Genomic DNA, 23,346 nt, shown 5'->3' with positions numbered 1-23,346 from the left:
AATCCCGTGATATAGCGAAAAATCCACAATAAATAATTAAATATAATATTTTTTAAAATCCCGCAATATAGTTAGGCCACGATAAGTGAACTTCAGTATAAAGAGGGACTACTGTACTTACCTTATAGGACTGGTATGAGCATTTGATGGGATACTTGAAGCACTGAGTAAATGACCCATGTCTGAGAGGAGGCCCCTAAAATCAGGGTTTCTTTACTTGCTCTGTGTATGCACATGCAGGAGCGAGGAGTAGGGGGTTAGATGGTGCCTAAGAGTCCTTCTAGCTCTGAGATTCTACAGTACTAGGTTTTCTCGTCCATCATCTCTTCCTTTATGGCCCATGTTCTCAGGACTCTGGACACATTATGGGCTAAGGAACGCAGGTCTGCCAGAACTTGGTCTATCACTTACTAGCAGTGTAATTCTGTGCATCCATTTCCTTATCTTAGAGCTGTATTAACGCCAACCTGTCAGGATCCATCTCATAGGATCTTTGTGGAAATTTTATGAGATGGTCCCCATAAAACACTTAGCACAGCACCTAGCATGGAAGAAGACCTCAAGAGAGAATATCAATCATTACTACTACTACTATTATTAATAATAATAATTATTATTAATTTTAGGCTTTGCAGGGGACCTGTTTTCCATCACTGTTTCTGTGGTTATAAGGTGTCACAGATCTCTAATGGCTGACTTCAAAGTCAATACCTAGGACCCAATTTCTTTACAAGGTTGTGATGATCTTTACCATCTTCTCTCTTGCAAATAGTTTTATCTTTTTCCTGAAATACCTTAAATCATATTCATCTTTTTCCCCAAAGCCTCATTAACAAGCAATATTTATAGTTAAAATCTTTTTTTTTTTTAAGATTTCATTTATTTATTTTTAGAGAGGGGAAGGCAGGGAGGAGAAAGAGGGCGAGAGAAACATCAATGTGTGGTTGCCTCTTGCACACCCTCAGCTGGAGACCTGGCCCGCCACCCAGGCATGCACCCTGACTGGGAATTGAACCCATGACCTTTTGGTTCATAGGCCGACACTCAGTCCACTGAGCCACACCAGCGAGGGCTATAGTTAAATGTTTTGTGTAGTGGTTTTTTTCTTTTAAATTTATTAATTTGTGTCTTTTATTTTTAGAGAGAGGGGAAAGGAGAAATAGAAGAAGAGAAACATCACTGTGTGGTTGCCTCTCACTTGTGCCCCCAACTGGGGACCTGACGTGCAACCTAGTCATGTGCCCTGACTGCAAATCGAACCAGCGACACTTGACTCACAGGCTGACGCTCAATCCACTGAGCCACAGCAGCCAGGGCTTGTTTTGTTTTCTTTTTTAAAGATGAATATTTATAGTAAAAATGATATAACTTCAAAGGAAATCAAATGGAATAAAACAAGTTGCTGATAATCCCTCATCCTGTTCCCTTCCAGGCCCACCTCACATGCACACACAGGAGGCCGTGGTTAGCAGCACAGGCTACTGAGTCATGACTATCAAGTCTGGAATCCCAGCACCACCGTGTTGCATTCTGGGCAGGTTACCTCATCTCCCTAAGCCTCAGTTTCCCCATATTTAGAATGGGGCTGATAACCAAACCTCTCAGAGGATTAAAGGAGATAATCCCTGCAGGGTTTTGCCCATGACACACCCAGGAAATATTAGCTACCCGTTGATCCTATCAGAACATGTACACTGCTCCCTGTGCGAATCAGTGTGACCTGCCACTCTCAGCACCCCCTGCCCACTGCCCCTTCTCCCCACTGCCTGGTACAAAGGCAATCTGAACCCAGGGGCTGGCTCAGCTTCAGAGCAGCATCCACTTAGCTCCAGAGAGATGAGAAAGGGCAGATCCTCTTGGGGAATCAGTCAGCAGTGGATACTTTTAGCACATGGAGCATTCCTCTCCCGCGGGAGTCCAAGTGCAACAATCTCATGATAAGCTCGAGTTTTTCCAGGCCACAGAGAGAGAGAAAGTTTGGGGACTTTTTTTTAAGTCTGGAGTCCTCAGCTGCAAACATCACTGCTTTCCAACTCAGAGTACTCTACTCTGTCACATGATGCTGGGGCTTAACAATTGCATCACTGAAAACCTAACCCCCTGCAGTGTGAGCTGAATTCAAGTAACAGGACTGCCGCGGCTTACCGGAATGATCACCTTGTAAATTACATGTATGTCTAATCACTGTGTTGTACACCTAAAACTAATATAATATAGTATGGCAATATGAAAAATTAAAAAAAAAAAACATTTTAAAGACTGCCAGGAATAGCTAATCAGTCTTCTTCTAATCATGGATGATTAGAAAAAAAATTGTAACTGTGTGTGGTGACAAATATTAATTAGACTTGTTGTGGTGATTATTTTGTAATGTATACCAATATCAAATCATTTATGTCGTATGCCTGAAATTAACATAACATTATATGTCAATTATACCTAAATTTTTAAAAGGAAAAAAGCACAATGGTGAGAGCTGGAGGGGGTGTCTGAGGACATCTCAGCTGACCATATCCACTTTACAGACAGGAAAATAAATCTGGAGAGGTAATAACACATGCTCATGTTGGAAGCAAAGCCAGGACTGAACATGAACACCTGCATCTCAGGTCGTTTCCAAGAAGAAAGGAAGATGATTTTACACACAGCGCCCTCCCCGACTACAAAACCAGAGCACATCTGTGGCTCACACTGTGTTCCTGGAGACTCCCATGCTTTCTAGTGGTGTGGCTAAGATGTGAACTCTTCAAAAGTGCTACAGAAGCACTGGAGCATATAGAGTATAACAGAGAGGACAGTGGATGTGGGTTCTGGTCTGGCTCTGTTTGGCACGTGACCTAGAGCTAGTTCCTTCCCCTCCCTGGGCTCAGTTCCTGCTCTGCCAGTTGGAGGGTTGGACACCTGCCGGTCCCCATGCCCTGTCCAGGTCGGCTGGCTCCGAAGCCTCTCACGGTCTGCATACCTTTGGCCTCACCCTGTGCTGTGACTTCGGAACACAGGCCAAGGGTGGGTGAAAAGTGAGCTGGAATGTTTGAGCTCTCAGAAAGAAGGGAGGCCCCTAGATCTTCTCAAACTTACATACTGACTTGCAAATCAGGTAACAGAGACATCTCAGTGAAGGACCAATTGTGTGGCTGAGACAAAAAACAAACACACAAAAAAACCCAACCCACTTGGTCTCTGTTATCTCCTATCCTCTCTCTGATTTCTCTTTTTTATTTTCCCTGAACTTAGAGAGAAAGGGGTCTTTGAAAATGTTCCTTTCAAAACCACAGGGGTGTGAGAGGCACGGGTCTCAGATTGCCCAACCCTGCTCCCAAATCAAAGTGCACAGTTACCTTCCTTCCTCCAGAGTGGGAGGGACAGGCACTCGGGAGCCCATTAGACCAGCCTCCATGCCTGGTCCTGTGACACTGGGTGTGTTGTCAGCTCGTGCAGCCCCAGGTTCTCCATCCGTCCAGTGGACACATGCATCCCTTCCTGTTACGCACCCGGGGAAGGGCTCAGGGGAGCTGGCTGTGTGAGAGGTGCAGAGGCCCCGGGAATTTGCTGCTGGGGCCGGATGCCAGATATTTGGGATGGGGGCACTGTGGGAGCTCTTTGCCGGTTTAGAAGTGAAACAGAACTCCCAGCTAGAAATGAAGCAGTCCCTGGGGGCTTGACGCCTGGTTCTGAGAGGCCCCCTCCCACTGCCCCTGCCCACTCCCAGGTCTGGTGCTTTCCTCTCACCCTTGTCACCATCTGCCCGATTCCCAGTCACAGCCTATTCTAACCTCATTCTCACCCAGTGGCTCAGGACAACTCCAACAGCCCCGAAGGCCAGAGGCAGCAGGCTTGGAGGGCCCCTGGGGTCTGCCCTTCGCCCTGGGAACAGCAAAGATTCTGCACTATGTTGGGAGGTCTGTGGAGAGGGGCAGGAAGGAGCCCTTTCTTATCATCAGAAAAGAACTCTCCCACCACAGGCTGGGCAGGGCAACAGGCGCTCCCGTGTGAGCCCCTTTGAGCTGTCACCCCCCTCCCTGGCCCCTCCACTGCCCCCTAGGTCCTAAGACACAAGCCCACCAAATCATTGCCTCTCAAAGGTTCCCGGGGCTCCTGAGAAAACCTGAACTCTTCAGTAACCCCCTCCTCACTTTATCTAGCCCACACCCCGTTGCAGGCTCATCGAACCATCCACAGAAATCATATTGAGACTCCCTCCCTGTCCCCCATTACCTTCTGTACAAGACCCTTTGCCTGTGGCCTTCACTTGGCCTAGAAGTCTTTGCTCTTATTCTTGATTTAGAAAAGTCCAGGGCCCAGTTCCAACGTTACCTGTTCTGTGAAGCCTCCCACCCATAAGAATTAACATCCTCCCTGAGCTCCCACGTGCTCCCATTTAGAACAGAGTTTATATTATGCCTGCTGCCCCGCGGGGCTGAGCACCTGCAGGACAGAATCCCAGCCCCCCCCCCGCCCCCCCCCCGCCCCAGGCTCCCTGTCGAGTGGCCAGCGCAGGGCTTGGCACCTGGCAGGTAACTGAGCCATGTTTACTGAGTCGACTACAAGTAGCACATCCCCCTTTTGTTCTCACTTTTTAAAGCTGTTTGTTCTTGTGGCAGTGATGTAAGATAGAATTAGAAGAGAATAATTTTATAGCCATAAAGCTGGAAGCTTGATTGTTTCTTGCCCACATTGCTAGTTTTTGATGCAACCCAGGCTAACAGGGAGCTCTGGTGCAGAGGAAGGGAAGGAGCCCCAGGCTCTCCCACCAACCCTGCCTTCTCATCAGCCTGAGCAGCAAGATGACAGTGTGCTGCTGAAGGAACTTGTCACTCTATGAGACCTAGGATCAAGGGGCCCTAGACGAGGATTCTGGCTTATCTGGAAAGAAGCCACTTAACCAAATCTGGAGATAAGACTAGGTTATAAACTCATGGAAGCTTGGCCCTGGGAACACTAAGGCCTAGGCAAGGACAGAAACTGGTTCAAGGCCAGAAGGAGTGTAAGAGACAGGGCCAAGGTTGGCGCTGGGACATCTAACCTCTGGTTCTGCATTTTTCCTGCTAACCGACGCTGCCTTGACACCAGCTGTGATTACTTGAGGGTTAGTGAAATAATATATTGGGTTGGCCAGAACGTTTGTTAGTTTTTTTTCCGTAAGATGGCTCTAGTAGTGGTGAGTTGTCTTTAACTTCATTCAAAACAATTTTGTTAGATTGTATTACAACAGCTATCATATCAGCATGCATTAAAAAAAAACAAAACCAAAATTGGTGCATTTTTGTGCAGCCATTTTAATTTGAAGATAGAAAAAGATATGCAACATTTTTGGCATATTATGCTTTATCATTTTCAGAAAGGTAAAAACACAACTGAAGTGCAAAAAAAGATTTGTGCAGTGTATGGAGAAGGTGACTGATTGAACATGTCAAAAGTGGTTTCCAAAATTTCTTGGTACTATTGCCATTCTAGCCAAACAATTCTTTGCTGTAGGGCTCTCTCATGCACTGGTAGATGGTTAACAGCACCCCTGACCTCTACCCACTAGAAGCCAGTAGCAGGAGGTAACCAACATACTCAAAATATCCAAATCAATCAAGTTATTGGTGAAAATGAAAAATTTTCATTTTACAGAAAGAAAGAAAAACGTAATGGATTTTTTTGGCCAACCCAATAGAAGTATTGTATTTTTATAGATCATTGTTAAACTAAAGTTGATCAATGACAAGTTTTTTATTAAAAGGCATGAAATGTTGCATTTTTAATTTAAAAATATATCAAAAGGAAAATTCACTAAACTCAGTGACATTTTTTACTTTCTCCTTTCCGGGCGTCGACCCACATACCTGAGACAGAGATGTGGGATGAAGGCCCCTACTTGTCTAGCAGGCCACCTGGGAACCCCTCCCTAACCCTGTTCCAGGTTCCATGGCGCCTGAGCAAACCACAGACTTGGCCAGGGAGGCTCTCGCCTTCTGATGCTGTGATCCTAACAGCAGAGGCGAATTCTGAGCATGAAACACACATCTTAAGTGCGCCAACTATGAAATGCAATGATAAAGACATGAAACAAGTGAAAGAGACTCTTCTAGTCCTCTATTTCTCACTTAATTCATTCCATCACCCATATTCCCCCACCATCCTGAAGCAGCTGCCTGGACAGAATGGTGGACTGGGCTTTTGCAGACTCAGTGACAGAACTAGCTAGCTGGCGACACCTTGCAGGGTTCCTAGGAGTCTGCACATGTTCTGAATCAGTGTCCACATATGGTGTGCTTCTCCCACAGCCGGGATTCACGGGTCCAGGCATCAAGGGTAGAAATGGGAGTGGTGCCACTCATTATTACCCCTAGTGATTCACTGGCAAAGGTTTTGCTTCTTGTTCCTGTGACCTTAGGCTCTGCTGGCCTAGGGGTCTTAGTTCCAAAGGGAGAAATGCTTCCTCCAAGAGACTCAACAATGATTACATGGGACTGGAAGTTAAGACTCACCCCCAGCCACTTTGGGTTCCTCATGCCTCTGAACAACAGGTGGAGAAGGAGTTTCTTTGTTAGTTGGGGTGATTGATCCTGAGTTCCAAGGTGAAACTGGAGGTAAGGAAGCATATGTCTGCAATAGGAGAGCGCTTGGGGCTTTCTTAGTATTTCCAGGACCTGAGATTAAAGTCAATGAAAGCCTACAACAACCCAATCCAGGCAGGACCAATAATGACCCAGATGCTTCAGGAATAAAGGTTTGGGTCATCCAAGCAAGCAAGGAACCATGACCAGGTAGGTGCTTGCCAAAGGCAGAGGGAATACAGAATAGGTAGTGAAAGAAAGTAAATATAAATACCAGTTATAGCCACGTGGCCCATCAGGAAAACAAGAACTATAATTATCATGAGCCTTTCCTTCTTATTTTGTTATGAATATGTTTTCAGGTGTGTGTGTGTTAAGCAAATATCTTTGTTTTCTTTCCTCTTATTCTCCTATCATGCAACATAAGATGTACTGATTTTAAATTGTAGCATTTAAGTGATGTTAATTTTACATCATAGTACTTAAGACACAGGATATCAAGGAGAAGAGCAGAACTGAAACATCCGCTCTTTCTCCCTGGGCCTCAAGCCCATCAACCTTTGGACTAAAACTACACTATCCACTCTGTCAGGTGCAGATCTTGGGACTTGTCAGCCTCCATAATTGTGTGAGCCAATTTCTTATAATAAATCCCTTTATGTATGTATATATATCTCATTGGTTCTGTTAGTGAACCTTAGCAAATACAACTTACACACACACACTCACACACATACACACGCACCCTGAAAAGGCAATGCTATTCCAATGTGAAGGCCATAGAAGACAAGTGGAAGTGGTAGCTTCAGGAAGTCTGCACCTGTCCCTTCCTCAGGCAGAAATGATTGATGTCCCTGTCCCTGTCCCTGTGGCAACATGGTCCCCTTTAGAGCCTACTCACATCAGGGTCCAGCTCATCCAGCTCATTTTCCAGAGTCCTGAGCTCTTCCTCTGTCAGGGCCCCGAGGATTTCATCTTCGTCCAGGTCGCGGTACTTCTCAAGTTCTCGTCTGTACGACATTGTAGACGGGCTTGTCTTTGTCGTCTGGGCTTCTGCGCTGACCGAGGACCTAGCAGAGAAAGAAAGGTCTTAGGAAGACCCTTTTTGGACTTGCTCTCAGAGGAAATAGATGCTTGTCATTCACAGGGTGGCCTGAGCATGTGTTATGAATCATCAGAATGGTTGCTACATTGGAATACTGCCCAAACTGGGCTAATTCCATAATAAAACTGAGGGGGTGTGACTTAATGAATCGTAATCGATTGTATTGGCATGACCATTAAATATGAGTAACAGGTGATTACAAATGGCTTATGAGTGCCTGAAAACTATTTTATTCTTCAAGTAGTCTAAATGCTTTTCTGTATAGTTCTCCACCCTGCATCCCCTCCCCCCATGGAAAACATGAATGCTAGAAATTCTGCCAACGTTGTTCTTAAAAATGGGGGAAGTATCAATGGTTAACTGAGCCCCTGCTTCCTGCAAGCCCTTCACCTACAACATCTCATTCAGTCCCCACAAAAAGCAGCCAACGGTAATGTCAGCTCTTACTGCCACATGTCAAGCCATGTGTTAAGCAATGCATAAGGACTTTCTAATTGAATCTCTGAGGTGGGTATTAGCTGTTATCTCCATTTTGCAGGTGAGGATACTGAGCTTAGAGAGGTTGAGAGAGTCGCAGAAATCATAACACCAGGAAGAGGCAGAACCAGCATTTGGACCCAGGCCAGCCCGCTTTCCGAGCCCGCATTGCTCAGGCCATTGTATTCCTCCACCTGTTCCAAAGAATCCCCTAAATCCTGGTCAGAAGGAGATCACCTCATCCAGACCCTCATTTTATTCCTGAGAAAGCTGGCTCAGAGGAAGATAGTGATTGCCTGGGGAGGAGAGAGGGAGGGCAGGGAACGGTGTCCAATGAGACCTATGTCTAGACCTACCATGTCCCAGCTGCCTTCCTTCACAAGAGAAGCTACTGCTCACTCCCCATGGCATAGATGGGGCATAACACCTATGTTTGGGTCCTAGTTCTGCTACTTCCCATAACCATGATATTTTTACCCCTGTGAACTCATTTGATGCTGACATTACACTCTATAAGTCAAGTCTTTTTGAAAAAGATTTTATTTATTGATTTTTAGAGAGGAGAGGAGAAGGAAAGAAACATCAATGCAAGAGAGGTATCAATCGGTTGCCTCTCCCACACCCCCAGCTGGGGACCTGGCCCACAACCCAGAGAACTGAACTGGTGACCTTTGGGTTTGCAAGCCGGCACTCAATCCACTGAGCCATACCAGTCAGGGCAAGTCAAGTCTTTTAACTCAAACCATTTTACCAGTGAAGAGACTGAGGGATGGCCTAGCGCCTGACTCAGGACCCCTGTCACTGGACCTCAGGTGCTCCCCCTACACCACACTGTCTCTGGTCTAACCCAGGACACACACAAGGCCTTAAAGCCCTTCTGTCCTACAGCTTGGCTGGAGATGTCTGATAAAACAACAGGTCCAGCTCACACGTCACCTCCTCTATGAAGCCTTAGTGTGGCATCACTAAGCAAGCTGATCATGGCCACGGTGCTGGGTCCACACCTGTCCACATGGCTTGCACATCTGTCTCCCTGGGCTCCTGTGCGGCAGGGTCCGGGTTGCTTCACCCCACTCTCCCCCAGGCCTAACCCAGAGCTGCGCACACAGCAGAGAGTTTTTTGCTGAAATGAACCCAATTCTAATTCTCTACCTGCCACACTTGGTCCAGTCAGACAACCTTAAGGATATTCTGGGCTCTTCTCCACTCTACTTGGAAAGCAACATCAGCTTGCTGCAGAAGCTGCTAGCACCCCTGGGTGCGAGTCTGTTCTCACCTGGCCTCCCCCTTACAGTGCTCTGAGCCATCCACCTTCCTTCCTGAAGCTGATGGCTGAGAGGTGAGGCAGCCCCCGCCACCCTCCTCGAATGCCGTGGGTTCTGTATGGAATTGGGTCCCCTCCAAATTCACATTTAAAGTTACAACCCCGGTACTTCAGTAACCCAGTACCGCACTGCAAGTAAGAATGTGACTTTACTTGGAAATAGGGTCCTTGCAGATATAACTAGTTAAGTTTAGGTGAGGTCATGGTGGAGAAGGATGGGCCCCTGATCCGATATAACTAGTGTCCCTATGAAAAGAGGAAATTTGGACAGATGAGCATGCAGGAAGAATACTATGTGAAGACGACAAAGCCAGAGATCAGGGTGACGCTTCCACAAGCCAAGGAACACCAAAGATTACCTGCAAACCATGGGAAGCTGAGGGAGAGGCTGGGGCAGATCCTTATTGCCCTGGGAAGGAACCAACCTTGCTGATACCTTGATCTTGAACTTTCAGCCTTTACAACTTTGAGACAATAGATTTCTGTTGTTTAAGCTGCCCAGTTTGTGGTACTTAGTTATGATGGCCCTGGCAAACTTATACAATCAGTATCACCTTCTTCATGGCAGTTCATGTTTTTAGGTACCTCCCCCTTCCCCATGCAAACAAACAAACAAAACCCATGGCTTGCCTGTGAAATGACTGATGAAATTTTCCAGGGTAGAGAGAAACAAAAACTAGAAAAAGACAACCAACCAATTAATCAAAAAGGTGGGATTAGTTGTTAATTTAAAAACAATTGAAGTAATTAAAAATAAACTAAAGCTGAAGTCCACTAAGCTACCAGAAAAAGGCTCATTTCAGAAAGCAGAGATATGTGTTATTAATGTAAGTTTGTGTATGTGTGGGCATATCTGTAGAAGTCCAAGTGTGTGACAGCTGGCTTGATAACAGAGAGCTTGCTTCCTGAATACAGAAAGCCCCAGTGCCATCTTTTTCTCTAAGAATGGCTCATCTTGGCCTGACATTGTCCTCTGACCAGACCCCAAGAATACAATGTTCAGACCATAAGTGCCCTCCCCGACCCCTGATTCATTTCTATTTACTTCCAAAGAAAGCACAAGTGGCTGACAATGTTCTGGTATAGATGGAAAAAACCCTCCTGAAGGCTCTCAGAGAATAACCTAATTTGGCTTTTCCCAAAGGGAGCCAGGAGAGGTCTCCATTCCAGGGCCAAGAAGAACCCTAATCAAGGGCTGAGAATCTTCCAGAACCTCCCAACTACTGCCTCTGAGATGGGCTGCAAAACCCAGTTTTGGTGCTTTGGCAGGTTCCGGGTCTCATGGAGCTGCACAGGTCTCTGGGCTGCAGGACCTCTCAGAACTGCCGGTGTGCTTCCACGCACTGATGCCTCCGAGAAGGACAGGCTACAAGCAGAATTTCCCTGTCCTTTTGACCATGAAACCATGTCCCTGAGAAACTGCACCTGGAAATGGAATCTCATGAAACAAAGTTGGGAAAACAGACTTACACTCACCTCTGGTTTCCAAGAGGGGGCCACTCAGACTCACCCAAGAAGGGACATAGGGACAGGACCTGCGAGAACAGGTTTGGGACCCTTGGAGCTTCCCCTGCTTATTATCTTTGCCAGTTGACTCTTTTCCTAGATGATTTGCACTGAAGTCCTTAGAAGAAGTCATGGACAGACACTGGGAGAGGGATGAACCAGGAAGAGGGGATAGGGGAGAAAGTAATCCGTATCCAAGCCAGCTTGGAGAAGAGGAGCTGGGAGGGAGCAGGAAGGGAGAAGCAGGTGGGTCTGCTGAAGGAGGGACAGGGCTGGGGTGGCAGGCCACCTCCAGAGAGGCCACCCTGTGGGGTGCAATGATTAAATTTCCTGAGGATGAATCTCTGTCTTAGCACACACAAAAGGAAGTTCATGATCCACTTACACACTCAAAATTAAAATCCTATTTCAGAGGATTTAATTTTTTTCTTTTATTGATTCTAGAGAAAGGGAAAGGGATGGAGAAAGCGAGGGAGAGAAACATGGATCAGTTGCCTTTCGTATGGCCCCTGACCTGGGACCAAACCCACAACCCAGGCACATGCCCTGACTAGGAATCAAACCTGTGACCTTTCAGTTTGCAGGATGATGCCCAACCAACTGAGCCATACCAGCCAGAGCCTAGGCCAGAGGATTTAAAAAGGCCCTGTCTAATGTCAAGTGCCCTGTGAACAGTACAGAGTGATGAGGCATTGTATTAAATAAGCTGAGAGAGATGGAGAACTCCTAAGGTAAACTTTGAGGCTGTCAGCTTCAAGCCACACTTATCCACTTGGCTACCAGGGATGGTTTCTCTAAAGCAAGACTCTCCTCCTGAGGTTGGTGACGTGGGGGAACTGGAGGTGGGGAAGAGACAGGGTGGGAGGGAGGTGAAATCCGCGTGTTACCAGCACCCACTGCATGCTCGGCCTTCAAATATGGCTTGGAAGAGATGGTATGTTACAGGTGTTAAGAAAAGGCTCTGTGCCCTAATAAAAGAGCTGTCATGGATAGACACAGGCCTGAGATCCCTATGACTTCAATGGAGTGAGAATTGTGGTGGTAACTCTCCAGGGTACACTCACAGGGTTTCCTCCTCTGGGCCTCCGTCTGCTCACCTGTAAAATGAGCAGTAACGGACTGGGGAATTCTGCCTGTAAGCTATGCCTCTCGCAAGCATCCAAGAGCTGGATCAACTGTGTGGTCTTTTAAACTGTGCCCGGAGAGATCCCAGGCTCTGAGAAAGCCCCTCTAGGGCCCTCGTGGGGGAAAGGGTAAGAGGAAGAGGCTAACCGAGGGGGTTCGCCCTTCATTTTATCTCATTTGTTTATTTGGGGTTTCATGTAAGAGTTTCCTGAAGAAAGATTTCGGCTGCTAAAACAAAAAGCTGGAAATCACTGGACTGGGTTTTGTCATTGACAGAGTGGATCTGCCCTCTAGGGCATTGTGAGGATTAACTGGCTACAAGCAAATAAGGTATAAAGCCTGGGGCTCTTGCACGGTCATGGCAGGCGCAACAAATGGGAGCCCTTCTTATGAGGTTGCTGCTGGAGTTGCCACATGTCCCCAGTCCCGCTCCCCCATACACATCATCAGACTGTCATCCCTCAGATAGCCCCGTGTCTTACTTGTCTTCATGTCCTGGGGTCCGCCCGGTGCCCGGCGAACATGCCAGCAGGGAATGAGAACACTGGGGTTTTGGTCTAGTGTCTCTGGAACTTTGGGCAAGTCCCTTCTCTTCTTGGATCCTTTCTTTTCCCAACTTTAAAGTGGAAAGATGTGACCAGGTCTGGGAGGGCTGGGAGCCCGAGATGGGGGAGGGGCGGGGAGGAAGGGGGTGAGGAAGCTGCCGGGGCTCCTAGCATGGCCTGAGGCAGAACAGCGCCTCTGTTGCCTGCTTTCTAAGCTGGGTCCCAAGTAAGAGTTGGTGAGAAAAAATAAAGGGCAGCTCAATAAATTTAAAACACATTTAAAACCGTAAATCTTTCAAAGCTGCTGTGTATATTACACTAAGCACATCTGGCTACCCTGCTTCTCAGCAGCCTTAAGCGGCTGCTGCTAAATATGAAAAAGATAGAATTTACAAGCTGTGCCAGGACATAAAACTAGGCAGGTTGGGCAGTAAAAATTAATAGGTCAAGGGCTGAGGTCATCCATCAGGAAGCTTCACAGATGAGAACTCCAAGACAGGGATGCTCTTGGAGCACCAAATATGCCTTTAAATCTCTCACCGAGTGGTGCCTGTCACTTCTGCTAATGGCATCTCCACGACCCGCCCCTGTGGGAACACTAGGGGAGGAGGTGCTGGAGCAACTTCGTGATTTATGGAGCACACTTCCCCGAGGTCAGGAGGAGCTGAGTCACAAGTTCAAATGAATATTTTCCAGTTATACCATCTTCTTATTTCAGCCACAGTGAACGTCTTAATGATGGGCAAAGAAAGGCTGATTTACAAAGCTGGGTCTTCATAGCCCAGCTCCTCCTGTCTTTGTCCCTTCTCTTCTGGAAGACACTTTGGCTAAAGGGTTATGGCACAATCCCTCATTACTGAAGTCTGCGCCACTCTCTTCCTCACTGGGTCCCTGTTCCTTCTGGAGGAGCTGTCTCCCCCCTGCCCTCTGTCAAGGGGACCTCTGAGTGGCAGCCATACTTTATCTCCTCCCTGCTCCCTCCCACCAGCAGACTGGACAGAATGGGCACCTGATTCCAGGCAATGACCTATGAGGTGGCCTGCGACAAGAGAAAAAAAAAAAAAGGATGAGTTGGATGAATATGAGCTCCTTTATTTTTTTGGCATTCGAATTAGTTTCATGCGGCTGCCCTAACAAAGTACCACAGCTAGGTGACTTCAACAATAGAAATTTATGACTCTTAGGTCTAGAGGCTGGAAGTTCAAAATCTAAAATGTTGGCAGGCTTGGTTCCTTTGGAGAGCTCAAAGGCGAGTCCGCCCGACACCTGTCTCGTCGCGCTGGCGCTCCTAGGCTTGAGCTGGCCGTCTCCCGGGTCTGTACGTGTCTGTACGTGTCTGTGTTCAAATGTCCCCTTTATATAAAGACACCAGTCATATTGGAGTAAGGCCTGCCCTCATGACCTCATCTGAACTTGGTCATTTGCAAAGACCCTATTCCCAAATAAAGTCACGTTTATAGGTTCCTCTTTCGGGGGGTACAGCATTGAATTGGGCCACAGGGAGCGAATGCGGCAGGTGGCAGGGGAAACGGGGGGGAGGGGTGAAGCGAGGTGAACAGGTGGAAGCTGAGACTATGAGGTAGTTGTGCCTCCAGAAGTACCCGGTCCCTGCTCCCTCCGGCCGGGGTTGTTATGGCTCCTGTTGGACACCTGTGAGGCCCTGTGCTCCCACAACCCTTAGGAGGTGCCCCCCTCACTGCATGCAGGTACCTTGAAGGAGTCCCTGCTCCTATAGCCAAACAAGAGAGAGAGCTCAGAATCCCAGTTTCCCTCCTTTTCTGCCCTCCTCCTCAGTCTCCTGGGTGATGAATTCTTCTTGGCCCGCCTGTTCCCCTGGGTTCTGCCCTCCTCTCACTTCTCACACTCCCCTGGGGGGTTATTATCTCCCCTGAGAGGTCTGTTGCCAGCGATAAGCTGGAGACTTTCAGATGGTCAGGATTGCTGCTGGGCACGTCCCCTGGAGTCCCTCGGGTTCACCATGCTCAACCTGGAACGCGGCCCACCTTGCGGCCGCCGCCACCAACTCCTCACCTGGGTGGGTGATGCCACCCCCTGCCACCTGACGGCCACCCAGGCCAGACACGTGGGGTCAGCCTGAGCTCTTCCCTCCACTCCCCCCAGCTCTAGTAGGTCCCCACACCCATCAATCCTCTCTCTCCCTCTTTCTCCATCTCTATCTTTATCTCTTTGGAATGTTCTAGTTTTTAAAACTTGTGGTTAAATATGCATAACATTTATCATTTTAGTCATTTTCAGTGTAAATTTCTGTAGCATTAGGTGCATTCCTACTGTTGTGCAGCCACGGCACCGACTGAAACTCTGTCCCCAGGATGCACTGCCTCCCCACCCACCTGCCCCCAGTCCCTGGCAACCCCCCTACCTTCTGACCACTCTCCGTACCTTATCTAAGTGGAACCAATCCCGCATTGCTTGCCATCTGGTGACCAGAATCTTACCTCTTTCACACCCTTCATATCTGCCCTTCCTCCCACTCCATGATGCTTGCCTTTTTGAATCTCTGTTATCCCAACAGCTTCCCAGCCTCTCTGCCTCCGCTCGCCTACATTTCTGTCCTCACTCAGGTCAGCCTCCAGATGATCGCCGTGGAAATCAGCTCTGAAGTTGCTCTCGAGCTGAAAGCTCCCTTCAATAGCCCCCATTAAGACAGACAGAGAATAAACTGCCCAGCCTGGGGTTTTAAGCCACTCCGGACCACTCCTCCCTGAGCACCCCTGAAACTTCAGTCCTCTGGGCTGGGCTCCTGCGGTCCCTTCAGCCTGGGACTCCCTGCTTCCATGCAGCCTGAAGTCACATTAAGCCCTCAGAGCGTGGCTTGTCCACTCGGCACCACCGACCTCCTCGCTGGTAAACGTGGCCTCTCTCCACAGTCTCCTCTGCAGCAACCCCATCTGACCAGTTCCCCGTCCCAGTGCGCAGCCCCGGCCTGGCTGTAAATCCAGGGGCTCTGACTGCAGATCAGCCGGGAATGCGGTCCTGGGCACGGTCCCCCAGGAGCAGGGTGGACGACCATATTCCATCTCAGGCCAGTGACCCACAAGTGAAGACAGTGAACTTGTCCTTGATGTGGACAGTGGGCGGGTGCTTGGGGTAGGGTGTGACAGGGGTAGACAGTAGTTAATGAAAGCTTTTGGGTGACTTCCTTAATGTTTACATTTTAGGACAGAGTTAGAAAGTATGACACAATAATTATACCAATAACCACCCCAATATGCAGACACCTTTGCAGCTTATAAAATAAGCACCACTTTCAGGTCTGCAGTCATGTCCCCTGTAGCCAGGGTGAGTTGTCACACATGATGTCCTTGAGACAGACAGGGAGAGGCAGACAGCCAGATGGAGAGGGCCACCCAGGTCCCAATTGCTGGCCCTCTCGCTTCCCCAGGGACCCTGCACGAGGCCTGAGCCACTCCCCAGCCCTGCTGAGTCTCCCAGGTGTGGTCAGCTATGGAATTTTCCAGGTCCAGTGCAAAATAAGACCATGGGGTCCTTTGTTCAAAAATGGAAAAAAGTGCCAAAGTACTGAGACATGAAGTTTTTCCTTTCTCTCATGGACTTTCTCTTGATCTGTCTTGGTGTTTTAAAAATTTATTACTGAATGTCACCATCTACACAGGGGCCCACATAGCAAGTCCACTGGCTGCCAGTTTTCCTCCCCTTCCAGGATGCAGGACAGACACACACAGCCCTGGTTGGAGGGCATCTCCCCTTCCCATAGACCACTGCCCAGCACATGGAGACAGGTGACCTTAGGGTTTGTAATCTCTGCACCAGGACACCAGGCGTCTGGATCAGGGGTGAACGAGAGGCTTGCCTTGCAGAGTTGGCAACCGAATGCACTGGGGGCAGAGAGCCCCAGTATTAGCTGGGCAAGGATGGGGAGCCTCCCTTGTCAGACCTGGGGTGTCACAAGGTGAGGCAGTTGAAGTCTAAGAACCATCCCCAGGAGGCAAAGAGGCAGCAGGAGTTGGGACCTCCTGTGAACCAAGCCTGCAAGCCCTGGCGCATACTCCATTGTCAATGATGCTTCATTTAAAAATATAAGCCCAGAGATAACATTAAGAATTGCAACAAAGCATCTGCAGAGAGCATTTAACCAATCACAGGGCCTTCTGAGAAAAGGCCCCTGGGCAACTACACAGCTTACAACCCCTTGGCAGCCCTCTTCCCAGGACACACATGCTGATGGCCACAGGGCCAGGCTCAGCCCTGTCTCACCTGAGATGTTTCTTTTCCTCCCTAGTGTTTTCCAAAGCATTGGAATCTCTGGTCCCTGGGATCTATAGGAAGCTGGGGCTATTGCTGATACAATAGCAGAAGGAGCACCAGGATGGGAGCCAGGGGACCTGGTTACAAGTCCTGACTTTGGTTGAGGTCTTGCTGTGTAACCTTGAGCAAGTTACTGTACCTCTCTGGATCTCAGTTTCCACGACCATATTCATTAAGTGAGTATTTATTGAGGACCCACTGTGTGCAATATGGGCTTTTGTGGAAGAAACGGGTGTTAATGAAAGAGTCCCCAGGAAGCTTACAGTTAAATTGGAGGATAAGACTCACAGAGAAATCCGTGGCGTGATGCCACACACATCATCTCTTCCTCTACTCCCCTGCGAGCAGGGACAACTGGGTCATTAGCTCCACTTTACAGATGAGCCTCCTGTTGGGTCAGCCCGGTAACAGGTGAAAGCTTGGACCAAGGTCATGCCGACCTGGGCTAAAACCCCTGCCCCAGCTCCTACTGGCTTGGCAGCCTCAGGCACGTCACTAAGGGTCTCATGGATTCGTTTGTAAAGTGAGGGCACAACAGGTACCTCTGAAGGGGTGCTGTGAAGAAGAAATGAGATAAAGGATGATGTGGTTCAGATGGCTGGTTTTTATGCCCCCTGCCTCAGTCCCACAAGGCACCAGCCTAACAAGTCAACCCCACAAAGCACAGGACGGGCTGAGCAGCCATGAGAAAGATCTGGGGGTTCTCAGTTGACTGTCTCCCCAGTGTAAGTCAAGAGTGTGAGGTGCTGGTCCCGAAAGTCATGGTGTGACCTCTGCTGCGTTCACGCAAGTCCATGGCCACAGCAAGGGCGATGGCGGTCTTGCTCGGCTTCACGCTGCCTTCCGCCTTGTCTCATCATGATGATATACTCTGAGAAGTAGGGGCTGAGGAAACATTGTTCTTTTCTGAAAAACTGGTGTTCATTTTTCTCAGACATGAAGTGTCCTCCAATTCACCTTGTCTCCCTTTGCCCCTGGCTGTCATGATTCATCTCAGCTGATTTGAGTGTCCAGACACAGCTGCCATCTTCGGCCAAGCTGATGGCACAATCCTCTGTCCTTATTCTGCGCTGGGCAATCATAACCTGGGCGTCTGAACAGCCTTCAGGGCAGCCACACATCCTCTGAGATGATGTGCAAACCAGAGGGTACACGGGGATATTCACTTTTCTGGGGCAAGCGACCTTACTTCCCATCAGATCCTCAGAGTCTCATGACCCTAATTTTCAAATGTTCAGCCCGATCTTCTTAAAATTTCTCGTTTTACCAGTTATATTGCCTGTGCAGGTTTATTTTAAGCCATCTCACACCCTTTTAATGGTGTAAGTGGAGTGCAGCATGAAACCAATAAAGAAATGCATGCAATGGTGCCAGCCAGTCTGACTTTCTCAGTCTTCCTGGGTTTGCATGGAGGAAGTCTGCCTTCATGACGCCCCTCTCACTTGTCTTCTGAGTGGTTTTGTGGTGAGCATCTGGGTTCCCAGCACGGGCCAGGCACTCATCCTGTGCCCCCTGTGCCCACAGAGTTGTGGGCAGTGTGCATTGAGAAAAACAATTAGACTCAGGTGCCTGGAGTTCTGGTGCTCAGGGGAGGTTCTATGCTGAACAGGAACCGGGCATTTGACTTTAAAGCCCTGTCTAGGCCTAAACTCTTTCAGAATTCAAAGAAGGAAGGAAGGTAGAAGAAGGTGGAAATAACCCACTGCTGTAAGGCCTGACCCTTCCAGAGGTAGGCCCAAGCCGTTTCTTGCACCAAGTCCATTCAGGGGGGTTGGGAGCACAGGTGAGGCAATGGGAGCTTTGCTTTAAAGGGTAATTACACGATCGCCATGTGCAGAAGGGAGAGAACAGCATCCCAGGCAGAAGGAACAGCAGGGGCAAAGGCAGAGGGACATGAAGGCATGTATGCTTGCACCATGACAAGAATTTATGGGCATGACAAGACATGGTTTTGGAAAGGTGGCTTGGGGCCAGATCTTAGATGGTCCCGGTGTTCAATGCTAAGGAATCTGACAGGAAACAGGGAGTCCCTCAAGGAGAGGAATACCACAGTCCTAGCTATGTCTCACAAAGATCGTTTAACAGCAGCATAGAAGAAAAGACTCGAGGCAGAAAGACTTCAAAGAGGCTCTGACAGAAGCTCAGGGGAGAGATAGCAAAGTAATGGACTGGGGTAGTGATTGCGGGGATAGGAACGAATAGAAGAGATATGAAGGATGGTAGATGGGCAAGGCTCTTGACCAAGTGAATGGGGTGGCAAAGGGAAGGAAGTTTTCTGACCCGGTGCCTGGGTAAATGGTGTTCTTGTTGACCAAAGTGGGGGACACCAGAGGAGGACTGGGTGACAATGAACCTGAGTCTGGGCCCGTTGGCTGTGAAGTGCCCTTGGGATGCCCTGTTGGCTTTGTCCAACCGGCAGGAGTCACAGGAGAGTAGTCCTGCCTGGACACATGAGCGCGGGAGCTGTTAGTTTATAGGGGTGCTTGAAGCCATAGGAGTGACTGGGGTAGTAGGAGGTGTGGGGTGAAAAGAGAATAGGGTTGCGAGTGGCACCAACATGGAAGGGCAGGCAGGAGAGATAAGCCCATGAGGGAGGCTGAGGAAGGCCAAGAGGCATTTCTGCTTCCCCTGCTCCCTTGGGCAGAACTCATCATCCATCAGAATGATCTCCAGGAATGGCCCTGGGGTCACTGCCCTAGGAGTCCCAGAGTGACAAGTGGCTCAGGCTTGAGAAGAAGAGCTGAGACAGGGACACATGGGCTGAGCTTGCCTCTCTCTCCTTCCCACTTTTCTCCTCACGTACAGTAATGTTCAGCCCTTTCACAAATCTGTTTTTCTCTGAGAAAAAAGAGGATATATTAAAAAATGAGAAACAAAAGAAATGCTTGTGTTAGTTTAGTTTTTTAGATCACACAAGAACCCAGCACCTCCTAACATCGAAGAAAACTTTCCAGACACATCCTAAGTTGATTCTGATTTGCTCATTCTTTCATTATCATTAAGAGCAAAGACAGTCAGGTCCTATCATGATTAACAAAGGAGGATTTTACAAAGCAAAACAAGAGAGAAAATGACACCAGAATTATGCTATCTGATTCATGTTTTTCTGTAGAAACGGGTTTGTGGCTTTAAACTGATAATGGCTCCAAGCAGCCAAATAATTGATCTTTTTGGTGTTCTGGCTTTAAGCAAAAAGTGAGCTGGCCTCTTAAGAAATGTTGGCAGCCTGGCTGGTCCATTAGTAAGACCGAAAAATCAAAACATTGACTGGAAAGGGCCATTATGGCTAGGCTCAGCTGGAGTCATCGATAGATGATGTCATTTCAGAAATAAGCAAGCCCAAGTCACAAGGCCCCTGGGCAGAGCCAAACTACCCTTCATGGCCCGTCACCAGCCTCCTTTGCAGATACTGAAGTCTGCCAAGGAGACACAGAAATCTGAGCCAGAGCCGGCCTCATTTTACCCTTTCTTTGCTCAGCCTGATTCTAGAGGAATGTAGTTCTAGAGCAGTGGTTCTCAACCTTCCTAATGCCGCGACCCTTTAATAGAGTTCCTCATGTTGTGGTGACCCCCATCAACCCCCAACCCTAACTAAAGCACAGTGATTAATCACAAAAACAATATGTAATTATATATGTTTCCCGATGGTCTTAGGCGACCCCTGTGAAAGGGTCGTTTGACCCCCCAAAGGGTCACGACCCACAGGTTGAGAACCGCTGTTCTAGAGCCTGTGACGTTCAGTGGGATATTAAGGAAGGTCCTCAGTCCTCCCACGTGCATACCCTTTAGATTCTCTTTTCACCCTCTTACCCTTCCCAGTCCTTCTCTGCCTCTTCTCACGCATCTCATCCCAGAAACACCTGCTTCACCTCTTGCCCCATCTCCATCTGCTAATATCTTCTCCCTTCCTTTCTCATGCAAGCTTTTAGAAAGAGTCCTAGGCTGTCCCCACTTCTTCAGCTCCTATTAGCTTCTGTCTCTTCCCCTCCCTGACACTAATCATAAGGGCTTTCCCTTCATCATCGCCCTTAATCCCCAAGGCAATCCCTGGGAAATTGGGGCTACTATTATCCCAATGTGCAGAGGAAAAAACTGAGGCTCAGATGGACACCTGGGCTCACTAGCCCCAGTAAGGCAATAGGAGATCCCATCTTCGAACCCTGTGCTATGCCCTGGCCAATGTCACCCATGATTCCCTGCCAGTCCTGGTGGCCCCTACATAGTCCTCACCCCCTCTGTCTTTGTGCAGCAACTGGCACTGCCAGCCTGTCTCCTACCCTGGCTCTTGGGAAGCCCCTTCTTCTCACCCTTTCCCTCTTCTTCACAGCATGGGTCCCCCCAGGTTTCATTCCTGGCCCTTCACTTTCCTCGTGCTAGAAAGTCTTCCAGGAAATTCCAAGCCCTTTTGATTCCAGGTCCTCTGGAGACCATCTCGCCCACCCCCTCATTGCTCATGGTCACTCTAAGTGGGTAGCAGAGCTGAGGCTGGAGCCAGGTGTCCTACCCTCCCTGCAAGTACACCTTTCTTACTCAGAGTTGCCACTGCCTACTTACTCCCTGTTTTTGTGTTTTTGTTGAGCAGTAGGAAGCAGCCCTACCCTGGAGGAGGGAGAAGGTGTGAGGCCCTGATAAGGTGGGCGGAGGCTATTTTCAGGGGGCACTGGCTTTCCACTTAGGCTGGGGGGAACTGAAATATGGGATTGAAAGACGGGCTCATGAAAGAGAATTCACCGAAGTCACAGCGTTCCTTGCTTACACTCTCTGCCTGTTTGTTGTGTGGCTGGAGTTGACGAGAACCTTACTATTCGGCTCCATTTCCCCTTAATTCCCACTGTGAGTCTTTGAGATGACATTAGAGAAAATATATAACAGAAAATGAAGTAAAAACAAAAATGAAACTTCAGGATGAGGGTGCTATTGTCTGAGCAAGGGAAAGTTTTGGACAGCAGCAGATCAAAGAGGAGGGGGCATTGGTGGGGTCCTCACTGACCCCTAACACCTGCCTCAGCGTCAGGCCAGATCAGGACCAAAAACAGAAAGGCAGACCTCCTGGGCTTCCAGCAGTCTGTGACCTTGAGCAGGGGGCTCTGCGGCCCTTCTGGAGAACAAAATGGCTGTCACCACTGGGAGAATTCTAGATGGGGATTTGGGGGGTGTTCCCACTGAGGGCCCAGAACTTGGGCTAGGATCTGACTCTGTGACTCGGGTGCAGAAAAGCTTGGGCCGGGTCATCTCCAGAGTCTGAGAGGGCAATGGTGGAGGCCAAGTGCAGGGTAGGTGATAGAAGAAGGGGAGGGAGTTAGGGGATGTGCCTGTACTGCTTGGAGGCTGCCTCGTAATCGCCGTATAGACAGGGAAACAGAGGCCAGGGAGCAGCTAGCCTGGAGCCTCTGGCCGTGCCCAGTTCTTTGGGTCTAAAGCTGTTTGAGTCACAGGCTGCTTTGCGAAAGTTATGCTGCTAAAGGGCATGATACCTGTAATTACTGCGGGGCGCGCTTCCCCGTGGCTGCACGGCCCAAGCTATTCCAAGGGTCCCAGTAGGTCCCAGAATTCCCACGGGAGTCAGAGGGACCGCCAAAGTCTCCGGTTTCTGCAGCCCCTCCGGATGTGCACGGTTGTGCCACCGGTCTACCAGGCCTGGAGCAGGTGAGCAGGTTGAGGGAGAGCCGGTTGTCAAGGCCCTGGCTCCTAGCTTCATCCCAGGAACCAAACCCCGCCCGTACAAATGGGGAAACGGAGTCTCAGAGAACCGAGAGGGCTTGCCGAGTTTGTCCTGTGAGTTGGCAACAACCAGGGGCTTTCTACCTCCAGGGACCTTCCCGGTCCACCTCGGCGCAGAAAGCACGTTCCTGCAGTTTGGGAAACTTTTCCTGCCACAAACAGGCGCAGTCCGAGCCCCGGTTCCACGCCTACCCGAGCACGTACGCCCCCACTCCCATCGCCGACCTCTCGGAAGCGGGAGGGGCGGCAGCGTACCGGTGCCGGCTCGGGCGGGCGCCTGAACCCAGCGGAGCACCCGGGGCGCGGAGCCCCGCCGCGCCGGAGCCCAGCAGGGAGGCCCCCGGCCCCCCGGCCCCCGGCGTGGCTTTCCTATCCCATTTACAGATGCGGCTGGCGCTGAGGTCCAGAGAGGAGAGCGCCCTGGCCAGAGTCACACGCGCCGAGCGAAGCCGAGCGATGCGGACCGGAGCGTCGGACTCCAGACCCCGACACCCGGGCTCCTCAGCCCCGGAGGCAACCCGGGGCGGCAGCTATTTATAGAGGGAGCCACGCTCAGTCCCTCTCGGCGGCGGCGGCGACAGCTGAATATTTTGCCCAGATATGGCTGGCGCCCCGGCGCGGGGGCAGGGAGCCCCGCGAGCGCGAGGGGTACCCCTGGCCGGGTCGGGGGCTTACCGGGCCGTAGAACCGCGGGGGCAGTCGCTGGCGCGGGCG

The 23,346-nt window shown here is 49.5% G+C and overlaps 1 protein-coding gene across 1 annotated transcript in view; it reads right to left on the bottom strand.

The window, feature by feature from the left end:
- The window catches only part of TMOD1 (tropomodulin 1), a 77,542-nt gene extending 54,196 nt beyond the window's left edge, over positions 1 to 23,346 (bottom strand). The window contains exons 1-2 of the mRNA XM_090274457.1: positions 23,308 to 23,346; positions 7,444 to 7,612 (exon numbers count right to left, since the gene is read on the bottom strand). Of these exons, the coding sequence (XP_090130583.1) occupies positions 7,444 to 7,563 (120 nt within the window). The 5' untranslated portion in view covers positions 7,564 to 7,612; positions 23,308 to 23,346. The remainder of the gene's footprint in view (positions 1 to 7,443; positions 7,613 to 23,307) is intronic.

This window comes from Furipterus horrens, unplaced genomic scaffold (genome assembly GCF_987537825.1).
Source record: "Furipterus horrens unplaced genomic scaffold, mFurHor1.1.pri manual_scaffold_4, whole genome shotgun sequence".
NCBI classification, from domain to species: domain Eukaryota; kingdom Metazoa; phylum Chordata; class Mammalia; order Chiroptera; family Furipteridae; genus Furipterus; species Furipterus horrens.
The sequence above is the reverse complement of the archived record's forward strand: the minus strand, read 5'-3'. Positions and strand labels throughout refer to the sequence as shown.